The sequence below is a fragment of the Lipotes vexillifer genome, unplaced genomic scaffold (assembly GCF_000442215.2).
Source record: "Lipotes vexillifer unplaced genomic scaffold, Lipotes_vexillifer_v1.1 scaffold555, whole genome shotgun sequence".
Lineage (NCBI taxonomy): Eukaryota > Metazoa > Chordata > Mammalia > Artiodactyla > Lipotidae > Lipotes > Lipotes vexillifer.
The window spans coordinates 528,565-553,643 of record NW_006772693.1 but is presented as its reverse complement, the minus strand read 5'-3'; the positions used below and the strand labels follow the sequence as shown (position 1 = coordinate 553,643).

General features: G+C 36.8%; 1 protein-coding gene across 1 annotated transcript in view; it reads right to left on the bottom strand.

The window, feature by feature from the left end:
- The window catches only part of DNAH7 (dynein axonemal heavy chain 7), a 253,806-nt gene that overhangs the window by 147,472 nt on the left and 81,255 nt on the right, over positions 1-25,079 (bottom strand). The window contains exons 20-27 of the mRNA XM_007447818.1: positions 24,599-24,792; positions 22,875-23,073; positions 20,058-20,198; positions 15,609-15,821; positions 12,140-12,249; positions 8,183-8,351; positions 5,806-5,908; positions 5,558-5,685 (exon numbers count right to left, since the gene is read on the bottom strand). Coding sequence (XP_007447880.1) covers positions 5,558-5,685; positions 5,806-5,908; positions 8,183-8,351; positions 12,140-12,249; positions 15,609-15,821; positions 20,058-20,198; positions 22,875-23,073; positions 24,599-24,792 — 1,257 coding nt within the window. The remainder of the gene's footprint in view (positions 1-5,557; positions 5,686-5,805; positions 5,909-8,182; positions 8,352-12,139; positions 12,250-15,608; positions 15,822-20,057; positions 20,199-22,874; positions 23,074-24,598; positions 24,793-25,079) is intronic.

The window sequence follows — 25,079 nt, the reverse complement described above, 5'->3', positions numbered from 1 at the left end:
GAAAAAAAAAAAAAAAAAAAAATGGGAGTGTACAGATCCAGGTAACCTGCCAGGGTGTGAATAAATTCCAGTACATGTAATCAATGTGAGTATTACCCTCCATGTTTACCTCAGCAGAAATAAATGACTGAGAATAGTTATTTTATTGCTTCTGTCCTATAGAGTGGACGGAGAAGGGTGGTACATAAGGAATTACATACACTTCCTAGAGTATGCTTCCAAAGGACTACAGTTTGGAACAACATCAACAACAAAATCTCAAGCAATAACTTCTTACCATTTCTTCCTTTAAGGATTGGAAATAGATTTCATAAATGTGACCTGTTCAGGAATTAGCTAAGTATTAGTTGAGTGAAATGGAGGATTCAGGATCTAGCTCATTTTTTTTTCTCTGTACTAATAGGGTGTTTCATGCTACTTACTCTGTGGAAAGTTGTGGATCATGTTACTGACTTTGTGACATCAGAAGATCTAGAATATGCCTATTTTCAATACCACCCAAAGCAATCTACAGATTTAATGGGATCCCTATCAAATTACCCAGGACATTTTTCACTGAACTAAAACAAATAATCCTAAAATTTATATGGAACCATAAAAGACCCAGAATTGCCAAAGCAATCCTGAGCAAAAAAGAACAAAGCTGGAGGCATAGCCCTCCCAGCCTTCAGACAATACTACAAAGCTACAGTAATCAAATAGCATGGTATTGACACAAAAACAGACATAGGAATCAATGGAACAGAACAGAGAACCTAGAAATAAACCCACACACCTACAGTCAATCTTTGACAAAGGAGGCAAGAATATACAATGGAGAAAAGACAGTCTCTTTAGCAAGTGTGTTAGAAAAGTTGGACAGCCACGTGTAAATCAATGATGTTACAACAGTGCCTTCATATCCTACACACACACACACACACACACACACACACACACACACAAACCAAAACCCTCAAAATGGCTTAAAAACTTTAATGTAAGACAGGACACCACAAAACTCCTAGAAGAAAACATAGGCCAAACGTTCTCAGACATAAATCATAGCAGCATTTTCCTAGGTCAGTCTCCAAGGTGATAGAAACAAAGGCAAAAAATAAACAAATGGTAATAAGCAAACTTATAAGCTTTTGTACAGCAAAGGAAACCATAAACAAGACGAAAAGACAACCCTCAGAATGGGAGAAAACATTTGCAAACAATGCAACCAACGAGGGCTTAATTTCCAAAATATACAAACAGCTCATACAACTCAGTAACAAACCACCCAATCAAAAAATCTGCAGAAGACTTAAACATTTCTCCAAAGAAGACATACATATGGCCAACAGACACCTGAAAAGATGCTTAACTTCGCTAATTATTAGAGAAATGCAAATCAAAACTACAATGAGGTACCCCCTCACACCAGTCAGAATGGTCATCATTAAAAAGTCTACAAACAATAAATGCTGGAGAGGGTGTGGAGAAAAGGGAACCCTCCTGCACTGTTAGTGGGAATGTAAATTGGTACAGCCACTACGGAAAACAGTATGGAGGTTCCTCAAAAAACTAAAAAGAGAGTTATCATACCATCTAGCAATTCCATTCCTGGGCATTTATCTGGGGAAAAAAAACCCCAGAAGTTCTAATTCAAGAAGATACATGCACTCCAACGTTCACAACAGCACTATTTACAATAGCCAAGATATGGAAGCTACCCAAATGCCCATCAACAGATGACTAGTTTAAGAAGATGTGGTATATATACATATACGCAATGGAATATTACTCAGCCATAAAAAAAGCATGAAATAATGCCACCTGCAACAACGTGTATGGACCTAGAGATTATCACACTCAGTGAAGTAGGTCAGAAAGAGAAAGAAAAATATCATGATATAACTTACATGTGGAATCTAAAATATGACACAAATGAACCTATCTACAAAACAGAAACAGACTTACAGACATAGAAAACAAACTTACATTTACCAAAGGGGAAAGGGGTGGGGGAGAGAAGAGGGATAAGTTAGGACTTTGGGATTAGTAGATACAAACTACTATATATAAAATAGATAAACAACAAGGTCCTACTGTATAGCACAGGGAACTATATTCAATATCCTGTAATAAACCATAATGAAAAAGAATATGAAAAAGATATATACACACATACATATACGTATATATAAATGGAATCACTCTGATACAGAAAGTAACACAACACTGTAAATCAGTCATACTTCAATTTAAAAAATAGAATAAGTCTATTTTACCATTGCTTCTAACATTTAACTATTCTGAAATGATTATTGATTCTTCAGAATAGTTTTAATATTAAATATAGCTTCTCTAAAGTGGAGATGTGTTTAAGAAATTGCTCTACCATGCAGGTTTTACCTAGATGTACAAGATGTCAAAACTTGAGTCTTTCTTCGTGACAGGATACATATCAGTTACCGAAGTATGCATGATCTGCCCAATAATTTACAAAGGAAATATACACAATTCTTGAACCTTCCCATTTACTTGTAGATCATAAAGCATTTGAGAGAATAAGGAAGGAGGGAGGATTTGTGAAAGGACTTCCATCGAAGGGAGGTTTCCTTATGCTGTGAGTCTCCATAAGCCCCCCTCCTCATGCCCAAGTTCAGTCAGAGTTTGATGGGTATCGCCCTATTGCGGGGGAATATAGATTGGTGCCTGACTCATGCCTGAGAAAGCAAAAGTCGCCTGTGCCAGCAAGATCACAGTGCCCTTCACTCCCAGTCCGTTGGGACAGAAGATGCATGAGATATACACGATAAGGGAGAGAGAGGGCGAAGTTGGGAACAGTTTAAGTCCTCCCCAAGATTCCCTCTGGCAAAGTGAGAGCTCTCCAACAGCAAAATCTACGTGGAATCATCCACCAGCGATACACACAGAGTGGAGGGAATGACAACTGGAGAAACAGATTCCATCACTCAAAGTCTCAGGAGTTCCAAGCGGAGAGACCTAATAGGAGTCCCTGTAGAACCCATGGACACGTGCAGGATAGAAAGATGCAGCTGTAAACCTCTGCCAGCTCCAGGGGCTGGACCCAGATGGTCTTATCTGAACTGTATGTATGTTCGGTGGCTGACTGCTAGCTTAAAGGATGAGTATGAATTTGTCAGGCAGGACAGTGGTGGTTTAGCAGAGCACTCAAGAGAGGGTAAACAGCTTGTGCAAAGGCATGGGACCTTCAGAGGCTAGTGAGGCCTGTGTGACAGGGAGGTGCAGGGAACTGGTGGTACAGACGCAACTGGGTCTAATGCCAAAGCTCTTGCAGATCAGGCCAAGAAATTTGAATTTTTTTCCTGTGGGCAAAAAGAGCCCGCTGTTTTTTTAAGTCTGGAAATTATACGATTAGATTTCTTCTGACAACACAGGTAGCATTACAATGGGGAATTCATTATAATGAATTTCAGTAGGGACTCTTGGTGACAGGTGAGCTGCTGCAATAAGACACGCAAGAGAAGACTGAAGAGGGCTGGGAGCAAGGCATGGCCGTGGGGTTGGGCGGGAGCAGCAGGCATAATAAGACTTTTACGAAATAGGATTTTGCTGGTTTTGGTAGCCGGCTGAATCACTGCGTTAAGAAGAAAGAAGCGTCGAGGAGGACTCTGAAGACTGATGATAATACTCTCTGGGCCTCAGCAGGCTTTTAAAAAATAGTATATCTATCTATCATCTATCTATCTTTCATTTCAGACTAAGACATTTTTTTTCAAAATTGTTAGGTATTTCCACATGTACTTGAAAACAGATATTCTATAGCAGCTCTAACCAAGAAGACTGCACAAAAGGAACAAGGAAAACAACAGAAAGCTATCAGAATCTGAGAGCAGGTTTTGGCCTAAAATAGAAGGAAAACACCCCAAGAACCACAAGGTGAATATTTTGACACTGTTTTAACACGCACAATAAATAAAACATGGAAAAGTCTGCATGGGGCATTAACAGACTCAACCAATACTGGTCCCAGCTTTTTATGATTAGCTACTCACAGATGTTTGCCCCCCTTCCACTACCCTTGAGCACAAAGAAAAAGCAGAGCTCCCTAGGGCAAAGGTGGAACTGGTGAGAATACTGTACAGCCATCCATCACACAAGACCATCCTCTCTTCACTTCTACTGCCACTCTGGCTTTGCTACCTCTATGGACACGTCTCAGAAACAGAGCACAGGTCACTTCTGCTCTCAGACTTAGGGTGTTTCTGTTGCTTCGTTCACGGGATGATGGAGGGGCAAGAATTCACGCTCTAGCTTAGGCTCTGACTCTGTCCTTCACCCAAACTAGGGAATCTTCCCTAGCATCAGGGCAGGAAAAACACCATTATCCTTTGTTGTTGAAACCCCAAAGCCCTTTCTCTATTTTTTCTGCTGAATAAAAGGAAAACATGAGTGAACAAAAATACTGCTACAAAAAGAGCTTTCCAAATGTGTATCCCAATAAAAAGTTGCAAAATGCTTCTTAGATGAAGGAGGATTTACCAGTTTCTACTTTTAAGTCACACCATCCTTCACAAAGGCAAAGTACTAAAACATCACGTCTAACATATAAAACTGTACGGAATAAAAATACCACAAAAATACTTGGCAGCAGTGAGTCCAATCAAAAGTGTTTTCGATGGAAAAATACCTCAACTAGTCTGAGAAGCTGTCGTTCTAAAAATGTGGATAGTGGATAGTGGAAGGAATGCGGGATTTAGAGTGAGAAGACTTGGTTTTGGATCCGCAATTACCACTGCATTATTCTTCAACCTTTTCTCTCTATGTGCTAGCCATAAACATGCAATTCACCAGAAAAGGATATAAAATGTCTCACAAAGATATGGGGAAAATGTCATATTTCACTAATAATTAAAGAATTATTGTTTTTTAATTGAAGATTCTAGTCTATTCAATTAGCAAACTGTTTTGCTCTTACAAAAAACTACTGCTGGGTATTAAGGAGAATTGAGAATTGATATGGGATATAAATTGTTTCAACCTCTGTTGGAAGGCAATTTAGCAACACAGCTCTTGGTCTTATGACTCTCCTAAGGAAGTATCTTAAAATAGAGAAAACCTTAAGTAAAAACTGCTCATTGCAATATTATCTATAATGAAGGAAAACTAAATGCAAGCTAAATGTCAAACAGTAAGCACAGTTCAATAAATTTATTTATAGTTTGAATTATGTTCATAAAGATAGGAAAATGCTCATATTATAATATTAACTTGAAAAAACCCTCAGAATTCACAATTTTCTGATTTCAGCATTTAAAATTGAGGAATACAATATAGTAAGCAGTAGAATGGGTACCTTTTTCCTATGTTTTCTAATTTGTATAATTACCACTAATTTTAAAATAGAAGTTTTGGAAATTGCATATCTATTTTTTAAAAGTACTCAAAGCTTTAGAATTATTTTCTAAAACAGTTGTCTAAAATATAACATCTAAAAGCAAAAATTTTACATAAAATTCAAGAACAGCATGTGCTTTCTTTTTATATATTAACTGTGTTAATCACAGAAAGGAAATCGATGATATAATTGCCTTTTCTGCACCTTCAGATTATCCGGAAGTTCTGATCGCCCAGCATATCCAGGGTTCATTGTTATAAAGACAGCGCACGTGGGGTCAAGTTTTAGTTCAGTTCCTTCAAACACTAGTAAATCCACACCTGCATTAATACCTGTGAGTAATCAAGAATGAAATGACTTAGCAATTCCACATATAAATGGGACTCGTGCCATTCATTACCTCCTATATTTCTACTGTTTTCACACAATGCAGAGATAAACTAGTCCATTACCTCTTTGGAGAGTAAGAATTTGTTGAGCAACCACAGACAGTACTTCCAAATCGATTCTGTTAAACTCATCAAAGCAAGCCCAGGCTCCACAAGATAACAGTCCCTGGGAGAAAAGATCAATGAAATTTTTCAATTTTATCTGATTGAATATTACATTGAAATGTTGTATTTTCACCTCATCTTTTCACGGATTTAATATCCTATCAAGGAAATTGCTTATTCACCCTTATCTTTAAAGCTTTAAAGACGGCTTATTCTTTTATTACCAATTCATTATTCTGCATGAACAAAGAGTTCAACCAGCTGGAAAATTTTCCAATTGATTCTTTTTTTTTTTTTTACTTTCTGTGTATATCTTTTGCCATTTAGATGTATATCTATAATTTCATAGCCTTTCTTACTTTTTATTTACAAGCTGATTTTATTTGCTTTTTCCTTATGGACTCCATAGAATGGACTGTAATAATCCTTTAAATAAGATGACTTCTGTTGCCAATGAGACTACCCTCTGGCCTGAGTACCTTAATGACCAACTAACACCGTTTGAGGCACTAGCTTGCAGTTCTAACTCACAGATACCTCATAAGTATGTGCCATTTGGTCATATGGAAAAACTGGAAAATCCAGCTTGAGTAGCTGAGTCCAAATGTGGACTAACTTTAAAACATCAATGCAAAAATATTCATTGAATGGATATTCTATAGATTGCATATGTATGTATGTGTGTTTTACTGAGTACCTAGTACATGGCAGGCATGATGCATGGCACTTTGTATATATCTTTTATGCAAGGAAACTAAGGCTATATCACATAAGATGTTAAGTATCAATAATTAGTACAATGCCATACATCTAATAGTGGCTGACCTTGGATTTGTGTACAGTTCAATCTATTGAAACACACTGGATTAAACATGAATGGCATGCAATCAAAGAGTAGTACATTTTCATTATTCAGAGAAGACTCTATGACTTAGAAATCTAATACACGATAAAATAAAAGGATTAGAAATCACAGAACAGAATGCTTATGAAGTCACATGTTCAAACAGTTATACAGATTGTGAGGTTCTTAATAGTAAGACCTATGTCTTTTTTATTTTGTACCCCCATTATTCAGCATGATCCTAACACAAAGTGTCCATATGATCAATGCTTATCAATAATCAAATTTAATATTATAAGTATACGAATCTATAACAAAGAATTAAGAATATCATTATATAGATTTGAAAACTTAGCACATATCAGACTTTTCTTTAAACATTTAGGAATACAGTGGCTATTCAAACTACACATAGAATCTTTTAGATTTGCTGTTTATTTCTTCAATCATACAACAAGGTTGTATATCATGATACAGGATGATTAAAATAGTTACTGGTCACTCAAATGTTTTCTTCATATGTTATTCATTATAATATTTTCTTTTATTTTATTCTAATTGTTTCAGCATCACAAATGTAGAGACTTTTTATGCTCCAAATCTATTATAAAATGACTAGGCCATACTTCAGGGAGGAATAGTTTACTGTATGGGGTAGGGTTGTTATATTCCTTTTTGTTAGTTTATGTATTTTTTTTTTTAATGTTAACTTTTTCTGGAGATACTTTTGAAAAGGATTACAGAATCTTTAAAATGTACTTTGAAAAGTATAGAAAAATAGAAATCAAATAAACAAATAAGTAGAGCCCATAATCCCACACGGATAATTTTGTGTTCAATTGTACCACCTAATATTTTAAGGAATAACAGGCTGTAGCAACAAAGCACTAAAATGACCAGATGCTCATAGGTTACACCGATGAACTTAGGGACTTTATACTTTTAACTCCCCTTTTTGCAATCTTACAGACTTATATGAGTGGGAATCTGACTCAGAATAAGAAAAAACAAAAGAAGGATTTCAAGTTCACCAAAAAGATTAACAAAAAAACAAAAGAAAGATTTCAGGTTCGCCAAAAAGATTAACTAGAATGTGTCTATAAAAGTAAACCACTGAACTTGTTAATGATTAATGAACTTGTTAATATTAACTTGTTAATAACAAGATCTACCAGACAAAGAAGTCTTTAGATACCACAATTTCTACATGATGCAGTGGTTCTCAAACTTCTAGCTGTCCAGTATACTGGAGGGACACCACTCATTCATTTCTATCAGTAATACTGACCCATTACAGCAAGGACTGGAGGTAGAGCTCCTTCTCAAATAAGCTTTTGATATAACCCTACTTCTCTCGAGAATTACTGAGATAATACTTAATTTTAACTTTGCTTAAACTACAGTAAATCTTTTACTTGCATCAAATTATGTTTCATTATGAACAGCCTTTCTGAGAAGTCATCATATCGCAAATGACGAGTCAACTCAAACCTTAAAGAATTTTCCTAAAGCCAGATAATCCAACCCATCAGAGCAGTTGAAAACAACACATTGTTTGGCTACAGCTTTGGCTAAATCTTTTGTCGTTTCAGTCTTTCCAGTTCCAGCTGGCCCCTCAGGTGCTCCTCCAAGGTGCAGATGAAGGGCTCCAAATAAGGTTCTGAAATATAATAAACAATCTTTGTTGAATAATGTGATTTTTATATACATTCGGAAAAGAGGAAAAATTTAAGCTGAGAGCCAAATTTTCCACTTCCCCATCAATAATTCCTTCCTTCCTACTAGTCTATGAAAATCTTTGGGCATTACTTTTGTCTGTTATTACGTTTTACTTCTGAATAGCTGTACATATGACAAAAGCAGAACAAATTCACTTTGAAATTCAGTGCTGACTTCTGGTCAATACAGAGAATTCAGCTGACCCTGAGTCACCCAATCCCCCTACTGCAAGCATATGGAAATGCTACATAAAAGAAAAATATAACAACTTTTGAAATATATAGCCATTTTTGAACGAATGAAAAGGAAATTATCAATGAAGAGGGAATGCACAGCTGGAAAAGTAATTAGGTGCTAGAGCTGTAGAGGTGCACATTGGTTTGGAATTTGCATATAAACACAAGTGTATTTATACCCACATAGAAAATAAATTCTTAGAACTGAGCAAGCTGAGGAGCTGGAATGGATTCACTATTTAAAGCTAGAAGACTTGAAAGGCTGCCTTGTGTGTAAATGGGAACTAAAATTACTCCAGCAACCTACTCAAGAGACAAAGAAGAGTCAACTAAGGAAGAGACAGGAAGCTTACCCTACATACGTGCCCAAAGAGAAACCTACATTTCACGGAGGGTGGGATCCAGTTCCCATTACTGACGGGCCATGAACCCCAAATGAGAAATTAACATTAAAATTTTGTTCTGAAAGCCCTAGAGCCCTCCACAGAGATAAATGTACAACTGCTCCACATGGACACCTCCACAGCTGAGAAAATGTAAGACTACACGGGGAAACAACCCCTACTAAATTTAGCTCACAGCTAAAACTGGAAAGAGAGATCAGAATTAAGAATCAGACTTGCAGTGACAAAGGCAGTTGGACAATCGTCTAGGAGGGTTACTGCACATATGGCACTCTGCCTTCTTTGGTATCCTAGCGGTTTTTTTAAAATAAGATTTTAAATAAAAAGCAATACACATCGGGCTTCCCTGGTGGCGCAGTGGATGAGAGTCCGCCCGCCGATGCAGGGGACACGGGTTTGTGCCCTGGTCTGGGCAGATCCCACATGCCGTGGAGTGGCTAGGCCCTTGAGCCAGGGCCGCTGAGCCTGCGCGTCCAGAGCCTGTGCTCCGCAACGGGAGAGGCCACAACAGTGAGAGGCCCGCGTACCTCCAAAAAAAAAAAAAAATTTTGGATTTGGCCCAAAATTGGGGTATTCAAATAAAGAAAAGAAGTCTGTCTTATCATGCAACTCTATGCCCCGGTCCGGGAAGATCCCACATGCCGCGGGGCGGCTGGGCCCGTGAGCCATGGCCGCTGAGCCTGGGCGTCCGGAGCCCGTGCTCCGCAACGGGAGAGGCCACAACAGTGAGAGGCCCGCGTATCGCAAAAAAAAAAAAAAAAAAAAGCAATACACATCATAAAATTGTGGGGAGAAACAAAAGCCAGTTTCATAAGAGAGGCAACATGGAATCTAGCAATGAAAAATACAATCACTGAGCTTTTGAAAACTCAGTAAACAGAATAAATAGCAGAGAAAACCTAAAGAAACAGAATTATGCACTAGAAGATAAATATGAGGAAATCACCCAGGGAGAGAGGCCAACTATAAGAAAAGTTAAAGACGTCAAAGAAAGAAGGAAGAGAATGGGGAAAAGGCAAAATTCAAAAACCAATGGCTAAGAATTTGCCAGCATTAAAGATATTAATTGAAAAAGTCCCAAGTAGGATAAATAAAACTCATCCACATCTAGTAACATCCAGTGAACATCAACAATAAAGAGAAAACCTTAGAAACTACAATGGAGAAAATTACCTATAAAGGAATAATAATTAGAATAACAGAATACTCAGCAGGAGCGATGAATGCCAGTAGAATATCTTTGGAGAGCTGAGGGAAAATTACTGTTCATCTACAGTTTTATACCTAGTGAATCTATCATTTAGTAATCTAGTGAAGACTAAAAGAAAAAAAAAAAGGGAAGAAGAAAAAGAGAAAGAGGCAATTTTAGATAAATACTGGTATAGCTCACTACTTGCAGAGCCTCACTTGAACAGTTACTAAAAGCTAGTAAGGAGAAAAATTAAACCAGAAATCAGACAAAGAAAGAAGCAATGGCAAGTAAAGACAATGATAAAATTTTTGGTAAACCTACATAAATATTAGTTGTAAAAAAACGTGTAACAGTACATAAACACAGATCGTTCTGTGTTAGAATTTTGACTAAAACCCCAAGCTGAGAGCTTTAAAATATTTAAAGTCAAGAGAATGCCTGCAGCTTCTCCTGATGGCAGGGTAGGAGAAAACAGGGACGGTAAGAAAGATCCACTCTTACTGATGGCAAAACAAATGTGTGTATCATCTGGCCAGATCTAGATCCCACTGGAAGGGAACCAGATTTGAGTCAAGCTGAATGGGACCCTGTGCAGGAGGCCCATGTAGAATCAGAGGAGACCCCAGGAAGAGGGTCAGTGTGTGGTGGACCTCAGCAGAGGCTGAAGCAAAAGTCACCAGCAGCCAGCCAGAGAAGGCATTTTCCGCAGGTGGGAGAAGCAGGTGACTGCGGACTCCCAAAGAACCCACATAGACATCCCCTGGGAGATCTGGCACATCTAGACCTGTGCCATCAAGGAGGGCACTAAACAGCCAGGAGGTAGTTGTCACCCAAGACACCTGTCACCTATAAACCTACCTCTCCCTTTCCTTGTCCTCTTCTCCATCAACACCCAACAACAGAGGAGCTAAAAGGTGAGCTATTGAGGGATGAATGCAAAGGACAGGGACAAAAATGACAAAAGACTGACAGCATTTACCTTCCCAAATGCAGGCCATGAGCTTGAGTCAAGCTCGAGCTGGAAGGGAAGGGATGTTTTAAACTGGTTGAAAAATAGTTACTTTCATTTTAGACCTAAATGGACTTTTAGTACCTGAAAGTAATAACACTATTCATTAACATATTCAAGTTGCCAGAAAGAGTAGGAAATCTACCCTAGATTTCATCCAGAAATGGGGAAAATATTTGATAGAGCAAGTTTAAAAGAATGGTGATAAAAAAGAACAAAATTGCTTTCTGCTTGCATCCTGAGACTGGTTTTGTCAATAAACTACTTACAGTTGAGAAAATGAAAAAAACAAAGTTTAATTTAGTATTTGACAATACTTTGGAGTATGGGAGATGGGACCTTGGCGTTAAACATAAAGGTCTTTTATTATTCAGAAGGACAATAAAAAACAATGTACATGTAAATACCTATGAGATATCTGATGGAGATATCCAGCAGGCATGTGTGTAGAGAAACTTAACAGGAGAGAGACCTTGACTGGCGGTACAGGTTTGGGGATCTTCAGGATGTAGGCTGTTAAAGCCTAAGAATGGATGAGGACCTTCAGGAAACCATGACGCATGAGACAAAACAATACATGAAAACAGAATTCTAGAAAATTCCTTGGAGAAGGAAGAAGGATGTCTCAAATGATCCAAAAGGAAGAGTCAGAAGTTTCAAGAAAGGAGAAATGAACAAAGTAAAAAAATAACAGAAACGCCTGATAATACTTAGAGCTCTAGAGCTGAGAGGAAGACGGCAGCAGAGAAAGAAATTGAAGGTCATGTTGAGACAAGAATTAAGGGTCTAGGCAAGGGTAACAGAGGATACATTTGGTGCTTAAAAAATTGAGTGATTTAGGAGTGAGTGAAAGTTTTTCCAATTAGATCTTTAAATTAATGAGTTTACCTGTAACACCTGTCAGTGAGTGGCGTAATAACCAGCCTAGGAGAATTACCTAGATATTCATATCCATATCGTAAACCAGCATTGATCATCTTTGTTTCTAAATGATTGTCCTAGTACAAATCAGATAAAACGAAGTTAGCTTAAATAATAAAAATTTAAATAATATGAAACCTCAAGCCCTTAAATAATAGCCGTGTTGTAAACAACAACTTTAAATTTCACTTTTCAGGCATCATTTAATTCAGTAGAAGAATTCAATATCTAATTTCCTTGGATAAGTAATTGAAGTCACTGGCTTCAATTTTCCCCATAGAACAACTTTGGAAAATGTATTTATTCTTTACCTCTCTTATATATATATTTTTAAACATACTAACACTATTTTATTAAGGTACAATTGACATACAACATTATATTAGTTTTAGGATACAACATAATGATTCCATATTTATATTTATTGCAAAATGATCACCATAATAAGTCAACATCCCTCACCATACATAGTTAGAATTTTTTTCTTGTGAGGAGAACTTTTAACACCTACTTTTCACAACTTTCAAGCATGCAATACAGTATTATTAACTACAGTTGCCATGCTGTATATTACCTCCCCATGAATTACTTATTTTATGACTGGAAGTTTGGACCCTTTGACTCCTTTCACCCATTTCTCTCACCTTCCCTACCCTCACCCCCAGGCAACCCCCAATCTGTTCTCTGTATCTCTCAGCTTGTTTTTTATTTTTATTTTGTTTTTTAGATTCCACATATAAGTGAGATCACATGGTATTTGTCTTTCTCTGACTTATTTCACTTAGTATAATGCCTTCAAGGTCCATTCATGCTGCTGTAAATGTCAATATTTCATTTTTTTTATGGCTGAGTAGTATTCTATATATATACATATCACATCTTCTTTAACCATTCATCCATCAATGAACATTTAGTTTGTTTCCGTATCTTGGCTGTTGTAAAACAATAATGCAATTAACATGGGTGTGCATATATCTTTTTGAGTTAACTGTTTCTGTTTTCTTCAGATAAATACCCAGAAGAGGAATTCCTGGATCATACGGTAGTTCTATTTTTAAAGTTTTTTTTGAGGAGTCTCCATACTGTTTTCCATAGTGGCTGCACCAATTTACATTTCCACCAAAAGTACATGAGGGTTCCCTTTTTTCCAAATCCTTGCCAAGATGTGTTACCTCTTGTCTTTTTGAGAACAGCCATTCTACCAGGTGTGAGATGATATCCCATTGTGGTTTTGATTTGCATTTTCCTGACAATTAGTGATGTTGAGCATCTTTTCATGTGCCTGTTGGCCATCTGTATGTCTTCTTTAGAAAACTGTCTATTCAGATTCTCTGCCCATTTTTTATTTATTTATTTAAGTGTCCAAGAGGTGCTTTATTTATTTATTTAACATCTTTATTGGAGTATAATTGCTTTACAATGGTGTGTTAGTTTCTGCTTTATAACAAAGTGAATCAGCTATACATATACATATACCCCCATATCTCCTCCCTTTTATGTCTCCCTCCCACCCTCCCTATCCCACCCCTCTAGGTGGTCACAAAGCACAGAGCTGATCTCCCTGGGCTATGTGGCTGCTTCTGCCCATTTTTTAATCAGATTTTTTTTGCTACTGAGTTGCATATGTTCCTTATCTATTTTGGATTTAACCTCTTATCAGATAAATAATTTGCAAATATTTTCTCCTATTCAGTAGGTTGCCTTCTCAATTTGTTGATGCTTTACTTTGATGTGCAGAAGCTTGATACAGTCCCACTTGTTTATTTTTGCTTTCGCTGCCTTTGCTTTTGGTGTCAAATTCAAAAAATCACCAAGACCAATGTAAAGGAGCTTACCACCTATGTTTTCTTGGAATTTTATGGTTTCAAGTCTTACATTCAAGTCTTTAATCCTTTTTGAGTTAATTGGGGGGTATGATGTAAGATAGTGATACAATTTCATTCTTTTGCATGTGGCTGTCCAGTTTTCCCAACACCATTTATTAAATGTCCTTTCCCCATTTATATTCTTGGCTCCTTTGTTGTAAAGTAATTGACCATATATGTGTATGTTTATTTCTGGACTCTCTATTCTTTTCCAGTGATCTATGTGTCTCTTTTTATGCCAATACCATACTGGTTTGATTACTTTAGCTCTGGTAGTATAATCTGAAATCAGGGAGTGTGATGCCTCCAGCTTTGTTCTTCTTTCTGAAGACTGCTTTGGCTATTTGGGGTCTTTTTTGTTTCCATAAAATAATATTAGGATTGTTTGTTCCATTTTTGTGAAAAATGCCATTGGAATTTTGATAGAAATTGCATTAAGTCTGTAGATTGCTTTGGGTAGTATGGACATTTTAACAATGTTGATTCTTCCAATCCATGAACACAGATCTTCCCATTTATTTGTGTGTTCTTCAATTTCTTTCATCAGTGTCTTATAGTTTTCAGTTTATAGGTCTTTCACCTTCTTGGATAAATTTATTCCTAGGTTACTTTATTCTTTTTGAGCAATTGTAAATTGGATTGTTTTCTTACTCTTTTTGACAGTTCATTATTCTCCCATATTTTCAATCATTTGTTCAACTTGTTTTCACTGTAGAGGGAGTATTATCATCATCACCATTTTACAGATAAGGAAGCGGGTGCCTGAACAGAGTAGGTAACTTGCCCAAGTCACACAATTGGTAAGGGGAGGATGTAGCATTTGAAACAATCAGTCTACAGTCTGAGCTCCTAACCACTGTACTCACGGCTCATATGGTTTTCCAGGGTTCTGGTTCTTGTAACTCTTCTCTTCCCACTCCATACCTCCCAAAGCCTTTCACAAAAGTGAATATGGTAACTTCTGAGTCTCTATCTCCAATCCTCAGCTCTCTCTTCCCATTCTCGGCAGGCCCAGCCTCGTTCACTGTACTGTTCCTGCTCCTTCTGCCTTCCTGATGGTGACTGACATCACGAACTACATAGATCCCCTGATAAAAACCTTCCTCCAGATCATGTTTCTGGTTAGTTCAATTGATCAACAAGAGGAAAGTTTAATGACTAAATCAGACTAAAACAGTCTGATTTGTACACTCTTTAGATGCATCAGGAATCTAAGAACACAATTATAAACTGATTAGTTTCAACATTTTACAGATTCAGCAAGCATAATGACTAATTTCAAATGAGTAATTTTTTATAATTACTCATAGTTTGTGTGCATCTATATATGTATGTGTATTTCTATGTAACTATACATTTGGATACAGATATAAACACAGTTTTCAAACACTTGACATATAGTTTTTGGCTGCCTTAATCTTCAATCTGGAGAATGCTTGTTTAGGTATACTCAGCCATCAGCAAGAAAAATCCTATATTACTGATACTATTTCTCATGTGAGCTAGCAAGCACAAATTATATACCTGTGAGCTGAAATTGCAGAGTAATAACATTCAGTGATATTACTTACTTGCCAATAGTACCTAAGCTGACTTAACCATTCAAACTCAGAGTCATCATTAACTTTCTTTTTAACAAGTGTTGTGAGAACATCTCTAGCATGGACATCCAGCACCACGAGGGCTCCCAGAGTAACACGATTCTGCTTGGACAATTTGCCACGAACCAAGGTGACAATATCATCAATTTGTTTGTTACATTTTTCCAAGTATTGCTCAAGAGACTGAAAGAAAATAAGATATAATTACTCAGTGTGGTCAGAATCCTTTTGAACAAAAAATTTTGACCTAGCATGTATACAGAGTATTTTCTACATTTTTATTATAATTTTCCATATGACATAACTTAAAAATAATCAAAAAATTTTTACTACAAAAGTGTTAGGTGAACAAGCTCAATCAGGCCAGACATAGTTGATATACATGGTTAGCGCCTACCCAACATCCCCTCCTTTCCATTTCCGCTCTTGTATGCTCTTGTGGCTTTGTGAGCTGTCAATCATATTGCCCCATCTCCAAGGCAACATGAAGGAGGGCATGTGTGACCCAATCAGAGCCAATCACAGTTCTTTCCAGGGACTGCTATACAGATGGGAAGAAAAGTGCTTTTCACTAGGCTTGGGAGACTCTCAGAATGCTAATCCGAAGCTACTGAAAGCCTTCACCCCACTGCAGAAAAAAGTCTGACAGAGACCAGGAGAGATGAAAAATAGACAACAAAAGAGAAACTGCAGCAGTGATGAAGCCCTGAGATCCTGATACCAAATGCTCTACCTCAGATCTCATGAATCCTTCTAGTACTCCTGTGTGAGCTTCTGAGTAGGATTTGTGCCACTTGAAATGTAAAGATCCTAAAAAACAAAACATCTAACATTTTGGTTTACGGTGAGCTAAGGCCAGTTCTAAGGATCAGGCTCTTTTGGGAGGGGTCTCTTTTCTGGTGGGTAAATCTGATTAGTATTTGAAAAAGAGAAGAGGGTTTAGGAAAATCAAATTAAAATCAATGAAAACTGCTGTGCCTAAGGGAAGTGTAAATATGCTGCAGCAGGCTGATGTGGTCACTTTTCCCCACTCTAATAATATTTAATAAGCATTGTGCACCAATGAGTTTATTTCACTCCTTTAGGACCAGGTTAAGTGGCAGCAGTGAAACTAAAAATGAGGATTTCCAAGGGTGAGAAAAGCTTAAAGGGTAGAGTTGGAGACTTGTTTCTTTAAGGGTCACTTTTATTACTCCTTGAAATATTTTATCCTTTTTTTTAGGAAGTCATTTTTTCAAAAGTTTGGTGCTTGAACACTATTCCATTTATATCATTTTCATAATTAATTGCTATTAATTTGCTTCATAATTAGTGAAAAATAAAATTCTGTCCCACCTATGTCTTTTTTTTTTTTTTTTTTTTTTTTTGTGGTACGCGGGCCTCTCACTATCGCGGCCTCTCCCGTTGCGGAGCACAGGCTCCGGACGCGCAGGCTCAGCGGCCATGGCTCACGGGCCCAGCCGCTCTGCGGCATGTGGGATCTTCCCGGACCGGGGCACGAACCCGTGTCCCCTGCATCGGCAGGCGGACTCTCAACCACTGCGCCACCAGGGAAGCCCTCGCACCTATGTTTAAACAACCCCAAGTGTTTAAATTCTTGGCGCCAATTAGTGAATTTAAGTATATTGAGTACACAAATTACTAAGAATAATTTTGCTCCCAAGAACACAAACTACGCCAGGTGGTGCATCTTAGTTTCCTAATCAGTAAAAGTCAGGATCTTTGAGAGCCTTACCAGTTCTCACATACTGTAGTTCAACACAAGGCATAAGATTAAACTTTTAATGTTTGGACCTGACAGTATAAATTATATGTCCATAAGAATTTGTTACTATTTACATTAGCAGAATGTATTTTGCTATACTAGAGAAACAGATTTAGAACTAAAATTTAGCTTCAAACTGTGATGAACTAAGTTCTTTAGGAACTATATTATAATAAGTCAATGAGAAATCAGATCAGCTAGATTGAAAAAAATCATGATACTGAAACACTTTTGTTACATTTTATTCATTGTAAACTGTTCTGCACAGTGAACTAATGAATCTAAAGGTAACTATCAATACTTTATATAGTCATCCAAAATAAACCCTGTCTGGAATCATATTTTTATCATACCTAGTTCCCTCTGCATACACAATGATAAACTGACTCAAAATCATATCAATATTTGCAATAACCCAAGCTCTGTGACAGTGGTGATTCTTTCATTCATTTTTAGCCCCTGTCATAGCTCATATACTGACTAGTTCCACAGTGAATATCCCTTGAATAAATAAATGGAAACAGATCCTGAGGGGAATGGGTCCTCTGGAAGTGGGACAGTACAACATGGTGCTCTCATAGCATCAAGCTCCAGACAACTTGGAGTGTTTGCAGAGAATGGAAATGTCTAGTCTCCTCTGAGGCTGCCAAGAGTCTCCAGTTACTGAACCAAAGATATCAGTTTCAAATGTGAACCACACATTAATTAAGGAAAAAGTCATCAACACACAGAATACTAAAACATGTGCTACCCTCCCCTGATAGAAACACACATTAAATCACCAATGCTTTAGAATACTAAAACATGTGCCATCCCCTCCTGATGCTGCTACAGAACCTAAACAAACTGAATATGCATGAGATACAGACAGGGACAAGGTACACAGACAGCAGATGAAGGGCATATTGAAGCAGAGTATTCACAAGCAGAGGAAAAAGGAAAGAATTAATTTTTAAGGACACGTACAACGCTTAATTTCATTCCATGAAAGTTAGCTATGTGAAACATCACAAAACACAACAGAAGAGAACAATCCAGCAAGTAACAGCAAAAAAGGCTTGCTAAGTTCCACTAAATTACAGCTTTAGAGGATCTACGTCTATGAAGCTGAGTCCCCCTGGAGTAGTAGTCACTCAAGGCATGGATTCTCATTTTGGCTTTCTCTGTGAATAGCTCCATACGTGCACCATATTACACAAGTGGGATAAAACGGAGTAAACTAATAAATGAATGAATAAATAACCTCATCTCAGTATCAGTGGATACTGTTGTAAGCCAAAAAAAAAAAAAAATCTATTTGTATCTGTATAAAATATGGTAAGAACAATATGGTAAGAATTGTAGGCAGATAGCTTTGAGCAGAGGACACACTGAAATGCAATGACCTAAACTGTGTGTCCCTTGAGATACAAATTACGCCTGGGAGATAAGTAGAAGCATGAAAGGTTTACACTTAAATTCTCTACCTCAACTCCTACCTGTTCCGGAGAAAAATATCATTTTGACAGACGGGTGGAGGTTTAATAAACACCACATTTAAACTGAAGAAATGTGGAAGATGCCTACAAATTTGTCTTATTTGCTCGCATTTGCTTCTTTGTTCCCTGTATTTCCCATAGCGATGAATGAGAAAGTTGGCATGGTGGTTTGGGGGGCCAGCAAGCAAGGAGCGAGATCCATGTCCCCCCCAGTAACCCACACTGGCGATAGAGGAATCCCTTTGTGTGGGGAGGTGGCTGCGTGGTAGCTTAAAAGTAAAAAGACAAAATGAAGTTTCTGGACCCACTGGGGAGAAAAGAAACATGCACATAGACAGCCAAGAGCCCAGGAGTATCCCCAAGGGCTTACTGCTGTAAGGGAAAAACCCTCATTCCCCGTGCTCTGGTTTCCATGAAGAAAGACTTTTTCCTAAAAATCCCTGACTTCCTGCCCTACGCCTTTATCCTTTCCTCAGAGGAGAAATAAGTGACCTGTTGGTAAGTTGGAGTGAACTAAGCATGTGTCACTCAGCTCCCTCCTCTATGAGATCTGCCTGCTTACAGAGAATACGAGTCTCTCTCAAACCCAACACTCACCAGTGCTCAACAATACCTTACAGACAATAATGCCAAACTCCATGTAAAAAATACATTAAAAACTCATGGTTTTAAACAACATCTGCAATTGCTAGATTCCAACTGACCTATCAGTCGACCAAAAGTTGACCTGCTTGGAATCCTACCTTATGGATAAGAATGCTGCTTCTGTTTTTAATATTATTATTTTAATAATATTAAATAATATTAAATATATATTTGTTAGAATAATTAAGCATCATTCAAAATATTATTATTTACTAAAAATCAGTACACTAAAAATTAAAATAGTCAAAATAAGTCAACTAATATCTTTTGTCTTCATAGGGTAGTTTTACTGAAGATATAAAGAGAATTATATTATGTATTTCCTCCTAATCTTTCTGAGTTTAGGACATTTCTTTGTCCTACTATTACTGTATTTTTAAAGACATAAAAATGTATATAATAAAAAGACTGAGGCCCCAGTACGCTTGGCTTTTTGAGTGGATTGGCTTTATTTTTTTTTAGAATAATTGTATTTTGGCAATTATAACTATTTAAAAAATGCTGCAAAGCCTGTGGGTAATAAAAGCTTACCTTTTGTCCTTTCGCAATAGCTGTTTGTACTTCTATCGTCCAAAAGGTTTGGGATACACAGAGAACTGTCTGTCCAGGCCAATCTCTTACCCAGTTAATTCGTTCATGTTGTGTATAGGCAAAAAGTGCATCTCTAATTACCTAATTGAAAAAGAAAATGCTAAAGGTAAACAGTTTCATACTTTACTTGAACAAGCTAAAAAATGAAGAGCTAACTCCTGAGTGGATTATCTTGTACTGCTCAACTTCTTACAGCTTAGCCAATGATGAAGATTTAAAGCATGTAACTAGACAATTTCAAGTTTTTCCATATACCTGTGAGCAAAACAAATATATTACATAGCATTTTATTTTGCTGATACATAATCTATTTGTGTGCACAACATTATATGAAATATTTCTTTGGCCAGTCGTAGCCAAAGATGTCCTAGGTACATTTGGACTGAACAAACGCAAGCAATTTAATTACAAAACATAAGTTCAAATAATTCCAAAATGAGAACTGTCAAATTCACAGATTATTTTCTTTGAACTTAATCAGATCCCCACTCAGCCATGTATATTTGTACATGCACACTCAAGCACCCTACACAATTCCTCTAAAGTTCCTCCTGTGTTTCCAGACCTCACTCCCTCTCAGTCCTGTAGTTTGATGCCCACGGCTATGATGACAGGGTGGATATATAATTCATCTATGGAGAGTTGAGAGCTGTAAATTCAGGAAGTCTAAGTCATGTACTTTACTACATATGTTTTCAGTGAATTCATAGATCCACTTTTTCTATCAGCCATCAGTGGGAAACATTCCAATCTATTATATGTATCAGTCGAAAATAGTAGCATCTATGAGGTGATAGTCACGTTAATGTCTGAATTTCAGAAAAGATTATCAAAATTACATTTTTCTGAGAAATATATAAGGATAGGCAAATCTTTCTGGGTTTCTAGTTTAGCTAGGATATTTACGGAGTTGAATGGAAATGAAGGGCAATGCTGTCTATTGATAATAAAGAAAATGTAAAAGGCCAGAGGAAGCCACAGAAAGGGCAGATGAAAAGGAGCAACTGAGAGATGAGAGGAACACAGGAAAGAATAGAAGGTACAGCAGAGAAATGCCAAAGATGGAATAAATATGTGTTCTAGAAGGACACTGTGGAGAGAATAGGAGGGAGGCATTAAAATCTAAATCACAAATTTCCATATAGTTGGATGAGGAGAAATATGATTACATAAAGTTCTGTAATATTGTATATAAAATATTTTATTAAACTGTGTACGCCATATATGAAAAATAACATATTTTGGCAGTAGCAAACTGCCAAACTACAGCAAACTGCAGTATTAAACCCATGACAATCCAGTAAGATAAAAGGGCAAAGGTGCCAAGGACATGATTTTTTATTATTTAGAAATGACACAAAATTCACTTAATTTAGGCATGCTGTAGCCTTTCAAGCATGCAAATACATATAGCACAACAGAGTAACACACATAGTTTCTATCTGTAGTATTTTACATTGCATTCACTTGCATTTTTCTCACCGACACAAACTTACACATGAACATTTGGGGAAGATATTTCCTAGCCGATTACTTGCCACCCCATCTTAATGCTCAGAAATGGTAACCAAAATATTTTCTCTGAGTACTTTGACAAACAAAATTAAAAGAATAGTTGAAATAGTATTAGATATGCCTAAAATAGTGAGTTACCACTGTATACATCAGTTAACAAACCATATAACCAATTCAATGCTGCTAAGTAGTGGTCAAAGTGAAATGCATTTAACTGCTGATAGCTGCGTAAATGGGAAAGCTGCTTGTCAATATTTATCAAGCCCTAAGAAAGCTCATCCTCTTTTGCCCAGTGATTCTACATATGAGAAGTTATCATAAGAAAATAAGTAATTCAATCAAAGAAACCAGTATGCATAAGGACATTCATTATCACTTAATCCATAATAGGGAGAAATGGGAACCTGTCCAAAAGATTTTGCATCTATTGAAAAAATACAATGCAGGCAGATATTAAAATTATATTTAAAAGAAAGGAACATTAAGACACGTGATGTACATTAAACACCTAGATTCCAGTGAATTTTTCAATAATGTGTGACAGCATCTGAAAAATTCATGAAAACTGTTGTTGATTAGGGCTTGATGCCATATTTCCTTCTCATTCTTTCTCTCATGCTTCCCTGCTCAATCATGATTTTTATTCCTGGTAAGGAACTTGAATGCTAAGTCCACATTATAGTAAAAAATTAATTAACTGCTCAATTAAGCCCTATCTGCTCCCTCGACTTAAAATTCTCTACTAACAAAAATAATTACAAATGATTGAGGTGGTAATATGCTTTCTGAGATATGGAAAATATGAAGTTACTGTTAATTGTAGAAAGTACTTATGATTTTCTAACATTTTTGTACATACTTTATATATTCACAGAACAAAAGGAACCACCAGAGGAACATACATGTCAAGGAGACTGATGTGAAACTGCAGGGAGGTGCTTCCAAGGCGAGACTAAAGACAGACCATGCAGACCAAAGTGTGTCTAACATTGAAAGCACAAGAAATGAGACAGACTCATGACTAAAACCCAAGTTTGTTGTAATATGTATGGTATTTTGTCCCACTTTTCAAGTGAGTCACTACAAAATTAGTATCAGAGGCCATATCTTTGCCTTCAATCTATCTGTTACAATTGAATTGGTAATTCATGACTCAATTTGTCTAAATAAAAGTGCATTTATCAATAATACATTAACGTTCTATCATCTTTACTAGAAATAATAATAAATACAGTTGGCTACCTTATGGATGGATTTAATCATAACTCTCTCTAACTCAACCAACCACTTCTCCACTTGACCTCTGGCTTTGGCTGTTGAAATGGTGTCTACGAGTTCCACCACTTCTCCTTCACTACTCTTCATGTGAGTGATGTCCAAACTTTCTGTAAATTCCACCTTTGCAATTCCTTCAAAACATTTCTTCAAGTGAGGTTGTACTCTGTCAGGAAAAAAAACGTTTAAGAGACTTAACCAAATAAAAGCAATTCCCTAAATATCAGTGTTCTTTGTATACCAATCTTCATTCAAAATTCATAAATGTGCACTATGCGTGAGGCCCCTGCTAGATGCTAGAGATGAAGCACTGATAGAAAAAAAAAAAAAAAAAAAAAAAAGACAATTCTTGCCTGCACGGATGCATGGATTATACAGTCCAGTGGGAGATCATCATTAATGGAATAATCACAAAAAGATATGTAAAATTACAATTATAATAAGAGCTACATGAGGCTTTGTTTCCAACACAATGAATCCAAAGCTGTTAAAAGTAATACAAGGACCAAACCAATCTTGACCAACAGATAAAACACTAATCTGAAGAATCTTCAAATGTGCAAAAAGTAAGATATTTCAACAGGGAGCTTCTGAGACTGCTTGCAAATTATGAACTAGGTTTAGTGCTTTAAGTAAATCAACTACTTTGAAGGTGCCCAACTTTAGTTTATTCATTGTAATACAGATGGAACTGACTAAATTCCTCATTCTTGGCACGTTACAAATGACCAATTGAACTTATCTTTTAAACAGACAAAAAATGGGCAGAGTATAAAAAGTCAGATGGAAATCTGAGTCTAAATTCATCTTTCTGTCTGGATTACTTGTCTACTACTTTGAAGGCACAAGACACAAAACTGACAAATTTAACAAATATCTATTCACTGCCTGACGTAAACCAGACACTCTTCTAAGGAACAGGGAATCAGCTGTGAGGGGGAAAAGGTCAAAAATCTCAGCCATCATGGAGCTTATGTTCTGCTAGAGGAAAGCAAACAGTAAACAAATAAGCACATTATAGAGTAAGCCAGATGATAAAAAGTGTGCTGAAAGAAAACGAGGCAGAGAAGATAATCATGAAAGGTGACTAGGGAGTGCTGGAAGGGGTTGCCATTTTAAATAAGTGGCCAGGGAAGGCCTTCTTGAGTGGCAGATGTTTGAGCAGGTTTCCACAAAGATCTAGAGGAGGTAAAAGAAGTCTTATGGATATTTGGGTGAGGAGGACCCCAGGCAAAGAGAACAGTACACTGAGGGAGGAGGCTGCCCCTTTTATGGGAGAATTGCAAGGACTGTCGCAGAATAAACAAGAAGAAAGCTAGTGGGGGATGACTAGGAAGGATCATGGGGGAGCACCTGCGTGGGTGACTGCAAGCCACTGAGAGGGTGCTGACTTTTATTCTGCATGGGACGTAGAAGAGGGATGTGTTCGGAAAAATCTGTAGGACAATATGTGATAAAACGAGAAATCCACTCCAAGATTCATCACATTTGGAAAAATATCATTCAATGGTATTCCTTATGCTTTTAATAATTATTTAAGTTGATTATTGATATGATTTAGAATAGTCTTGAAAAAAGTTATTACATAAACAAAATCATATATATTTAAGTTCTGCATTATTCTGAAAATTAAAGGCAACAAACTTAGCCATGTATTATATACATATAATATATATGTATATCTTACTTACCTAGTGGGATCTTTAGTCTCAGACAGTATCTCAAGAAGTTCATCGTTAGACAAGAAAAAGAATCTGGGGAAGAAGAGACGCTTCTTTTCCAAATATTCGTTAAGTCCTTTAAGAATGAGTTCCAAAAGTTCATTAGATTTTTTCAGCCTCTCCAGCATTCTCTCAATAGTTACAACTGCCAGAACATGATTATCCTAAAAATAAAAAATGTACAACTCAAAAATGTTTGATATTCATATTGACTTTATATTCCTATTATTTTTGAGATTGCATGGTTTTCATATAACAAAGGTTATTCAAAATTTAAAGTGAATACTTACTTATGTTTTAAAAGTACTCTTGCATAGTCTAGATCTAACCAGCCTCTTTAATTGTGTAAAAGCCACGTTGACTTGATGCTCATTGATGTTGACCACAATTTCTCATTCTAAGTTGGGAACTGTGAGAGACAATGAGTGTGGTAGGAGTGGGGAGGGGGACA